This window comes from Nanorana parkeri, unplaced genomic scaffold (assembly GCF_000935625.1).
Source record: "Nanorana parkeri isolate BGI_ZX_2015 unplaced genomic scaffold, ASM93562v1 scaffold56, whole genome shotgun sequence".
Lineage (NCBI taxonomy): Eukaryota > Metazoa > Chordata > Amphibia > Anura > Dicroglossidae > Nanorana > Nanorana parkeri.
The window spans coordinates 784,068-795,025 of NW_017306324.1; the positions used below are offsets into that span (position 1 = coordinate 784,068).

At 46.8% G+C, this 10,958-nt stretch overlaps 1 protein-coding gene across 1 annotated transcript in view; it reads right to left on the minus strand.

The window, feature by feature from the left end:
- QARS (glutaminyl-tRNA synthetase) overlaps positions 1-10,958 on the minus strand; it is a 78,325-nt gene that overhangs the window by 8,241 nt on the left and 59,126 nt on the right. The window contains exons 14-21 of the mRNA XM_018576127.1: positions 10,273-10,403; positions 8,726-8,818; positions 6,371-6,508; positions 6,202-6,289; positions 3,972-4,115; positions 3,780-3,884; positions 2,384-2,476; positions 893-1,020 (exon numbers count right to left, since the gene is read on the minus strand). Of these exons, the coding sequence (XP_018431629.1) occupies positions 893-1,020; positions 2,384-2,476; positions 3,780-3,884; positions 3,972-4,115; positions 6,202-6,289; positions 6,371-6,508; positions 8,726-8,818; positions 10,273-10,403 (920 nt within the window). The remainder of the gene's footprint in view (positions 1-892; positions 1,021-2,383; positions 2,477-3,779; positions 3,885-3,971; positions 4,116-6,201; positions 6,290-6,370; positions 6,509-8,725; positions 8,819-10,272; positions 10,404-10,958) is intronic.

A 10,958-nucleotide genomic window follows, 5' to 3' on the forward strand; every position in this document is an offset into this window, starting at 1 on the left:
CCTCATCTTGAGGTTGCAGTGGCGGATTCTGTGCAGCTCGGCTATTTTGGGGGCAGTGGCACCCCCCCGGAAAGTGCCACCCAAGTCAAATGCTTGTTTGACTTGCGGCAGATACACCCCTGCTAACAGCTAGAAGCCCTCATACATGTGTCTATAGTACAGAATGAGGGGAATTTACTAAGCCTGGAGTAGACAATCTGGAGCAGCTGCACATGTCAACCAATCCGCTTTCATTTTCAAATCTAAACTGAACAAGTTGTAGATAGAAGATGATTAGTTGCGGTGATAAGCTGCTCCAGTTTGGTGTGCCCCCCAATTAATAAGATCAGTAGTTGTGTTATGTGCGAGAGGTGAAATAACAGACAGGCAAATGGCCTCTCCGCTTTGGAAATCTCACAGTGCATTGTTCTAGCATCTCTTCTTGTCCCAACAGCCACAAAGAAAACTGCCAAGAGGTTTCAGTGATGCAAACTAACCCTTGAAGCAAAACGGAGGCCAGACTATGGACATTAAATATTTAAATCAGACCTTCAGGCTTCCCTTTACTCTCGTACACGGTTGTACCGGCTCCTCTCCTGTACTAAAAAATTATTAATCTGGCTGGAGGAGATCCAGCATCAGCCTATTCCTCCCCCAGACCCCTTCAGTCTTCAAGGGAATTTACAAAGACTGGAGCGGACAGAATCTGGAGCAGCTACACATGGCAACCAATCAGTTTCCAGCTATCATTTTCAAAGCTAAACTGAACAAGTTGAAGATAAAAGCCGATTAGTTGCTGTGCACAGCTGCTCCGGTTTTGGTAAATACTCCTCAATGTTTTTGCACCCCATTAAAAATGTAGCGGAATATTATGAACATAACACACACGATGCATTGCGTTTGTCATACTCACAGGCGATCGTACAACCGTACTTCACACACCAGAGGGTTGGACACCCAATGGATAAAGGCTTTGGGCTTCTCACCCATGTCTGATTTGGTGCAGGTCACCTCTAACTCCACCACTTTACCACTTCCATCCTACAGCAGAAAGAGGTGCAAAGACATTCTTTGTAAAACAAAATAAAGCAAACACTTGCAATATCGGGCATCGCTGAGCAACAGAAATCGGTCATCTAGTCTCTATGGAAAAATCCGGTGTAATGTTTCACTATTTCGAATTACAATGTTAAATGATGATAATGGGACCTTGTGCTGCTTCGGACTTCAGCAAAATTCAATACGGTTTCTAACAATTTTACAAACCGGGAGTTTCTTCCACCCTCTAAGGTTTACCTGTCCCTTGCACAGCTTTTGTTCTGAACACCGGCATTCAGCAATGAAAGCAGTGTACAGCTGTGTCAGGTAAGTTGTCCTGAACTCAAAAAGCGAAGATTTGCCATATTATAGATCATGGATATACTCCCAGATCACTCCTTTCTAGGTAAAGCCTAGGGTATGGGGGGTGCTGCAGCAACATCCAGCTGGTTAACCAATGATCAATATACAAAATATACAGTATGTCAGCTCACTGAGCTATACACAAAAAAACAAAAACAAAAGGGAAAAAATAAAAGAACCATCTTCCAGACTCTTTCCCCAGAGGTTTAGTCGATGAGAGAGGTGCAACATACTTAGAATGCCATCACCTGCAAGTCAAGCAAGGGCTGCTGTGCCCCCCAATTAATAAGATCAGTAGTTGTGTTATGTGCGAGAGGTGAAATAACAGACAGGCAAATGGCCTCTCCGCTTTGGAAATCTCACAGTGCATTGTTCTAGCATCTCTTCTTGTCCCAACAGCCACAAAGAAAACTGCCAAGAGGTTTCAGTGATGCAAACTAACCATTGAAGCAAAACTGAGGCCAGACTATGGACATTAAATATTTTAAGCTGACCTCCAGCCTCCCCTTCAGTCTTGCTCAGTTGTACCGGCTCCTCTCCAGGAATTAAATGGTTCCTCTGCTTTCACTGCGAGATTCCCTCAATGTGCATTAGACACTCTGCAGCAAGTCAGATAGAGCCCGCCTCATTTCCTGGTTGGAGGAGATCCAGCATTAGCCTATTCCTCCCTAGCCTGACTGTCCCTATCCCCCCTCTATCATATTCCTCCCCAGTCTGACTGTGTCTACCCTTCTCACTGCAGCCAAACAAGAAACAATTCAAGAGTTTTGGGGCCAAAAAGTGGCTCTGGTTTTAGACTTCTGAATGGCAGGTGCAAGGGTTAGCACCAAGTTAGAATAATCTAGTCCTACAGTATGTGGGCATTGGGCTCGAGACACTGAATTTGGAGATCACAACAAAGATTTCATATTTGTAGCTTCCAATTTACCAAACGTCAAAAGGTAGTTAGAGATCAGTATTACAGCTACCCCCGCCCCCCCCCAAAAAACTTCATAACCCTTACCTTAACAATGTTCTGTATGGAGATGACATAACCGGCATGTCGGAGGCCCACAGACTGATCAGGGGTCAGGCGCTTGTATCCTTTCTCCATCACCTGCAAGGAAAATATCCGCTCAGATCTCCATATTACAATATTACATGTTCCCATGCTCCCATGCTCGAGAACATCAATGATCTTGCCACTGATCCAAAAACACTAACAAGCAGGACAACAAAATCAATCTCAGCTGACTTTCTACAGACAAAACCTGGCTGCAGGATGCTTGGCAAGGTCAAATGATGCATATAAGCACACAATCAGTTCTCAATCTAACCATGACCGTCCAGAATGAATGCCACTGATCCCAAGTCTGTCAGCACTTTACCTTTTTGTATTTGTGTGTAGATACACTTCCAAGATTCCTGGCAGGAAATTCTATTCCCTCCATGTTGGTTTGTTAAATATGCAGTTGAAATCATTTTGTTATAACTGTCTGAGGAGTGCAAGAAATTATCTGCCCTTCCTGCCAGCTGATAATATGCTGTGCTCTCTGCCAACTGTTATGAATCAGAATTGTTCCCAGCAATGTCTGTGGAGTACACCAAGTCCCCCCACGTGTTATGGAGAGGAGGTGGTGTCCTGTAGTCCTGACACACCTCTCATCGGGTAACTACGCTTCTCCTGAATACATACAGTCAGTGAGTGTTGTCACGCTAAGACAGGAAGTGTGGTACCCACATAATCACCAGGTGAAAATAAGAGGAAAAAATGAATACAAAAAAGAAAAGAAACAAAAAAGAAAACAAATGCAGCTACCAAATCCAAGGACTGAAGAGATAGATAGAGAGAGAGAGATACCGTGTTCCCCCGAAAATAAGACACTGTCTTATATTTTTTTGGCTCAAAAAAAAACACACTAGGTCTTATTTTCGGGGTAGGTCTTATTTTTTATTTTTTTAATGTACAACAATCCACACTCACAAAAATATGGTGATCAAGGCAATCAGGGGTGCCGTGCCTTTCCAAGATCAATTTGCTAACTAATCACTGGCCAGAATGAGCAAAGCGCACTTTCACTATGGATTCCTCACAGGCATTTGGTATCACTCCCCCTGTGACAGGAGCCGGCGCTATAGAGGAGGCATCAGCTTATGCGGCTCTGCTCCCTCCGGTGCCGCCTCTCTTCCTCTGGCGCTGGCTTCATTCCCCCTTATGCCACCACCGGCCCTGGGAATGGTCACAACTAGGTCTTATTTTCAGGGTAGGCCTTATATTTTAGCAATTCCCCAAAATAGTACTAGGTCTTATTTTCGGGGTAGGTCTTATTTTCGGGGAAACAGGGTAGATAGGAGCTCTTCTGGCTCTTGGATTTAGATTCTGTGAACAATGCAGTGGGCAATGGGCCAGGATCCCTTACCTCTCTGAAATCTGACTGTTCAATGTAGATTGTTGAAGAGAAAGGAACTGTGTGGAAACCCTTTGACTCATCAGCCGGGAAGTTTGGAACGGAGACATCAAATGCCTTTTGGGAAAAGAGAAACGGCTTAGCGTTATAGAAATTAAAATCTTTTCTAATGAGCCTCAGTATTCAGCCTACTGAGAGCTTTACCTTCTCTGCTGGGAAGTTGGTAATTGTGACTTTCAGAGGCTCCAACACAGCCATTACCCGGGGGGCCGTGTCGTTCAGCACCTCCCTGACACAGGCCTCTAGTAAGTGCGGCTCCATCGTCGTCTGAGCAACAGTCACGCCAACCTGGCAGAAAACAATTCACAGTAAGACACGAGATTTGGAAGCGGTTCCAGAAAAGAGAATGCGCAAAGTAAAGCTTAAAACGTGAAGCCGTTATTATAAGCAATCCAGCAAAGAGGACAGATTGTGTTTTTCAGCCTCGCTTACATAATCTTCCTGTACATAAAAACTGGTCTGTTGTGCTAACTATTACGACTCCAACTAGAAACAAACTTCTGGAAATATTTCAAAGCAACAAAAACAAAGCAGCTTTAATAGATGTAAAACTAAAATAGAAAAACCAATGAAGGTCCATTCACAATAGAGGTGTCTGGAAAATTGAATTCTAAAGTGCAGTGCGTTAGACCTCATTCACACAACAAACGGCCGGCACATACAGCTGCGTGCACGGCCGCATCGAGCAGCTCCCGGGAAGGACAGGTGCTGCGTGTAATTAGTACACCGCCCCTGTCCTTCTCTATGGGACTACACGGACGGACGTACGCCCCCCCTAAGCTCACCCCAAGTGCAGGTGCGTACGGGTGCCCCGGCTCGGACGCTGACAGGATGGATCCCATAGGGAAGGACAGGGTCTGCGTACTAAATCACATGCAGCACGTGTCCTTCCCGGGAGCTGCCCGATATGGCCGCGCACGCAGCACGGAGATGTACGTGCCGGCCGTTTCTCGTGTGAATGAGGCCTAAGGGGGAACTACACTGCAGTTTAGACACTCTGCCATTGAGGCAGATTTGCTAAGATCACATGACACCGGCATCAGTTGGAAACCAACTTAAAGAACTCCAGGCAAAACTTTTTTTTTTTTTAACCCTTACAGTGCTCATTTTGGTCTAGAGAGGTATACGTTATATTCACCTGATCCTACCAGCCGGCCGGCTGCGACAGTGCTCCCTCCAGCGATGGTATGTCCCTCCATGTCCTCATGTCCCATACACTGCGTATAGAAGGGGATGACTCGGGGACCTTAGACCGCCGCAGTGGAGGGGGAGTGAGGCTGGGAGGACGGGTCTAAGAGCAAGCCGGCTCACAGATTGGGCGAGTATAATTTTTAAAAATGTTCCTCCCTAGTCCAAAAAGAGCAGTTAACCTTTGCAGTGTGGGGGTAGCACCACTGCAAGGTTAATACAATTTTTGCATGGAGTTCTTTAACACTTTAACCTCATTTTCTTTCCCCTTTTATTTTTTGTACACATGTACAATGCACATTTTATATTTGAAGATTACTTAAAACCCCCAAAATATTATATATTTTACAAAAGTATAGACCCTGTAGGAAAAAAATTGAAGCAGTTGCAATTTTTAATGCCACACAATATTAGTGCAACGGTTTATAGAACCCATAGTTTTAGTGAAAGATACTCAAATTAATTTTAGTGCAAATATAATATCCCAATTGTTTTGATATAAAAAAGGTGAGTTTGTGTCGGGTTAAATACCAAATATGAATCCATGTGCAGCCATGAAATGGCGAAAAACTACGGTACCCAAATTTGTCCATAGGTGACACTTTAAAAGTCTTTGCAGGTCATCAATTTAAAGTGACATTAAACCCTCAGATTTATTAACATAAACCAATACTGTAATGTGCGCCTTACTGTAATCCATGGTTGTTTCCCTTCTCTTTGCTGCTCTTCCTTTTAAATCTGTATCTGTTCTCATGCTCGACAGAACTTCTGTTTTGCAGCAGACTGCCTTGTCTCAGGAATGGATACACGGTGTCTGTGTATACGTTTGTATAGGCTTGTAACCTGAGCCAGCACTACAGGAAGAGGCCCAGAGCTGAAAAGGGAAGTTCTCCCCCAGCATGAGAAGACATGAGGATTTAAAAAGAGCAGCAAAGAGAAGGGAAACTACCATGGATTACAGTAAGGCACAAATTACAGTATTGGTTTATGTTAAAAAATCTGAGGGTTTAATGTCACTTTAACAGTGAATGATGGCCCTACAATTATTGGGCTCACTCTGGCATGCTCGGTGATACCTAATGTGTGGCATAATTGCCGTTCCTGAAAGTTCCTGTATCCCAAACCTATATAACATTTCACGCTACTGGTTATAAAACAAACTTTTAAAAGGAAAGAACATACATACCCTGGCGCAGAAGTTGTTGATGGCTTCGGGCGGGAATCCTCTTCGTCTCAGAGCTGTCAGTGTGAAAAGACGGGGATCATCCCAGTCCCTACATCAGGAGAGGAATTTCAGGGGCTGGTTGGTGTAATGACAGGAAGGCATAGTCCTTGATTCGCCATGTCTCACCTACCTGACGGCTCCAGTTTCCACCAGTCTGATTATCTTTCTTTTGGAAACAACAGTATAGTGCAGGTTCAGCCGTCCGTATTCCCACTGCACGGGGCAGTAGACGTCCAGCGCGTTACAAAGCCAGAAGTAGGACGATCGCCTATGTAAAAATTCAGAGCGTTAATAATATAATAATTAAGTCCTACTTCGGTTTTGCCACTGGAGGAACAGAAATAGAGGCACATGTGGAGCATGCAACATTGTGCTTCCGCTTCCAGTCCCCAGGCAGTAAAGCAGAAAGATTCCCAGCGTACTTCCCCAGCCATGACAGGCAAGAGTTTGACCAGCACCAGTGCCTGCCTGAAGCTCAGTTACCTTCCCAGCAGTACACCTGCCCATAGCTCAGTCCCTTCCTGGCAGTACACATCCCCATAGCTCAGTCCCTTCCTGGCAGTAGGAATCCCCATAGCTCAGTCCCTTCCTGGCAGTACACATCCCCATAGCTCAGTCCCTTCCTGGCAGTACACATCCCCATAGCTCAGTCCCTTCCTGGCAGTAGGAATCCCAATAGCTCAGTCCCTTCCTGGCAGTACACATGCCCATAGCTCAGTCCCTTCCTGGCAGTAGAAATCCCCATAGCTCAGTCCCTTCCTGGCAGTAGAAATCCCCATAGCTCAGTCCCTTCCTGGCAGTAGGAATCCCCATAGCTCAGCTTCCCTCCTGGCAGTACACATCCCCATAGCTCAGTCCCTTCCGGGCAGGAGGAATCCCCATAGCTCAGTCCCTTCCTGGCAGTACACATCCCCATAGCTCAGTCCCTTCCTGGCAGTAGGAATCCCAATAGCTCAGTCCCTTCCTGGCAGTACACATGCCCATAGCTCAGTCCCTTCCTGGCAGTAGAAATCCCCATAGCTCAGTCCCTTCCTGGCAGTACACATCCCCATAGCTCAGTCCCTTCCTGGCAGTACACATCCCCATAGCTCAGTCCCTTCCTGGCAGTACACATCCCCATAGCTCAGTCCCTTCCTGGCAGTACACATCCCCATAGCTCAGTCCCTTCCTGGCAGTACACATCCCCATAGCTCAGTCCCTTCCTGGCAGTACACATCCCCATAGCTCAGTCCCTTCCTGGCAGTACACATCCCCATAGCTCAGTCCCTTCCTGGCAGTACACATCCCCATAGCTCAGTCCCTTCCTGGCAGTACACATCCCCATAGCTCAGTCCCTTCCTGGCAGTACACATCCCCATAGCTCAGTCCCTTCCTGGCAGTACACATCCCCATAGCTCAGTCCCTTCCTGGCAGTACACATCCCCATAGCTCAGTCCCTTCCTGGCAGTACACATCCCCATAGCTCAGTCCCTTCCTGGCAGTACACATCCCCATAGCTCAGTCCCTTCCTGGCAGTACACATCCCCATAGCTCAGTCCCTTCCTGGCAGTACACATCCCCATAGCTCAGTCCCTTCCTGGCAGTACACATCCCCATAGCTCAGTCCCTTCCTGGCAGTACACATCCCCATAGCTCAGTCCCTTCCTGGCAGTACACATCCCCATAGCTCAGTCCCTTCCTGGCAGTACACATCCCCATAGCTCAGTCCCTTCCTGGCAGTACACATCCCCATAGCTCAGTCCCTTCCTGGCAGTACACATCCCCATAGCTCAGTCCCTTCCTGGCAGTACACATCCCCATAGCTCAGTCCCTTCCTGGCAGTACACATCCCCATAGCTCAGTCCCTTCCTGGCAGTACACATCCCCATAGCTCAGTCCCTTCCTGGCAGTACACATCCCCATAGCTCAGCTTCCCTCCTGGCAGTACACATCCCCATAGCTCAGCTCCAACCTTCTGGAAGTACACTTCCCTATAACTCAGCTCCCCTCCTGGGAATAACACTCCTGTGAGGAAGGATGCAGCTGTCATTTCTGACCCTCTTCTGAAAACACTAGCTGCCTGGCTGATGAGCTGATCCTCTGGCTTCAGTACTTTCTAAGTCACTGACCTAAAAAAAGCATATAGATCAGCCACATTATAACTCTTGATTTGCAATCATATTTTGGATCAGTGACTTAGTATTGAGGCCACTGGATCAGTCGAGCAACTAGCAGTTTCAATTGGAGGTCAGCGATGACAGCCTCTATACTTTTCTCATGTAAAAGGTCCATAAAGACAATCTATTTTACTGAAAACAAATCTGTTCCACGTTCACTTACGAAAAAATCAATCAATGAGAAAGCCCGAGTTCCCTGAAACAGCCAACCAGATTTCAGATTGTATTTTTTCAGCGCAGGTTAAAATAATGGAAGATTACAACTAATAGATTGCTATGGGTAAAAGTACCAATCCTTACTCCTAGTTTTCATAAACGGGCCGACTCACCTCGCCTGGAACTCTTTGGTGCATAGAGAGTGTGTGATGTGTTCTATGGAATCACACAGACAGTGTGTATAGTCGTATGTGGGATATATACACCTGCAGAGAGAAAAAAAAAAAATTAAGTGTACGTTCACCTTTCCACAAAATGTAAAAAAATGAATTTACTTTACCCCCCCCTTTCTGTTGTACTTAACTGAGTGATGCTCCCACCAGCCGGTGTAATGGCCTGGACACCGCACTTCAAAGCCCTGCAGTCTTTAACCCCTTCGTGACGGGAGACGTACAGTGTACGTCCCGTCACAAAGTGGCTATATGACTGGCCACGTACACTGTACGTGCCGAGTTATATTAGCCTACATAATTGCTTGCACGTGATGAGCACTCATTGATCAACACAGTAACACAGTCACATGACCATGCTGACCAATGAGAAGCCCTTCTGAGCTAGGGACAGATGAGCGCTCGCCATTGTGGTGTACGGAACCCTAAACTGGCAGCAGGCATCACAGGTAAGTACAGTAGGAACGTGTGTGTTTGTGTGGGGTATGGGGGGGGGGGGCTGTTTTGCGACCAAATTCATTTTTTCACATTTAATGAAAAGATAAAACTTACCCTTTAAAGAATAAATGCTCAAAATACTATTTTGCCTGCCAAAGAATGTCACAAAATCAGGCAACCATCCCATTCAGACACCACTGGCACACTGGGCAGCCCAGGTAACATCCTGTGTGAACAGGCAAATGGCAGGTTCACAAGCATTTTTCTGTGTCAACTGCAGAGTCACAACCAGGGAAAATAAGATTTTAGGCAAATGCTTTTTAATTCAGGTAAGTATGCATTGGGCAGGGAAGGTAGGCCAAAAAAGACATCTGAAAGTAGTTATCCTTTAAAAGGAGAATTATGGACTTAGTGAAAAACACTCATCCCCCATAATACAAGCCGACCTGTGACAATGAAGCCGTCACAGGTCGGCTCTATTGATCGGGAAGTCAGAGAAAACACACCGCCGATCACTGACTTCCTGATCATCTCAATGCAGAGAGCGGTGACTGTCCCGCCCTCCCCTCTCCGATCCTCCAGCACTGACTGGAGGAACGGACAGGGGAGGGGGCGGGCACAGCTGGCTCTGCCTCTAGATAGGTAGAGCCCTCTGTCAATCAGCCAATCGGGTGGATCTCGACAGTATTTTCGGGATCAGTTCCGGCTTTGGCAATCTCAGTATATAGCGGGCAAGAGTTTTGGGTCACGGGAGGAGGTTAGTATACGTCCCTTCATGACCCTGAAGAGAACTATGGAATAAAAAGGTTGCCCTATAGTTCTCTTTTAAATACAAAATGTGTGAGAGGTGAAATAGAACAGAAACAGGCAGTCTCGGCTCTTTGGAATTCTCACAGGTTGGCTCTGGCGTCTCTTCTTGTCCTGGCATCTATAGGAGAGAGACATCCAGGGGGTTTCAGAGACGCGTGGGACCAGCAACAGCCTTATAGTCAGAGAAAGACCAGTGAACCAATCAGCGGTAATTCTGCAATTCTGGATAATGCGGGACATACCATTTGTCTCCTGTGCAGTGGTGAGGGGTATATTTTATCCGATAAGCCACAGGATCCATTTTGCCATCTTCCATCACCAACTTCATTCTCAGCGTGGCTTCTCCCTCTGCATATTTCCCTTTACGCATCCCCTGAGGAAGAACGACATGAGGTAAATGAGGTTTCCAAAACATGCAGACAGTGAAGGAGAAGCGGCAGACTGATCAGTTCATCTCTCTGCTCTCTCCTCCAGCATCAGCATGCTTCCTGTTAGCACATGAGCACAGCTGCACATGGACTGGCTCCTTCTGCCGTTTCTCCTGCCCACCTTTTGAGCTCTGCTGTAAAGTGACTACACAATGCTGATACCTTGTCAAATATAGGTACTTGCACTGCTTGCTGTAAAAATAAACATTTAAGAATGTATTAGTAGGTACAGACAGGGCCGTAGAAAGGGCGAGGCGAGTGAGGCACTCTCCTCTTGCGCAGCCAGGGCTGGCCTGGCTGTGCCCCTGTTGCCATGGCGAGCACAGAGCACCATGGCAACAGGGGTGCCAGGTGGCCAACACAGACACAGGGCGGCAGGGGAGTAGCATATAGCCTGTAGCTTCTCTTCAGATCCCCGCCTGTATGGGCAGAGGCAGCAGGGATCCGAGGAGAAATAGAGCGATGAAGCCGGCCGGCGGGGCGGGGGCGGGGGGGGGGGC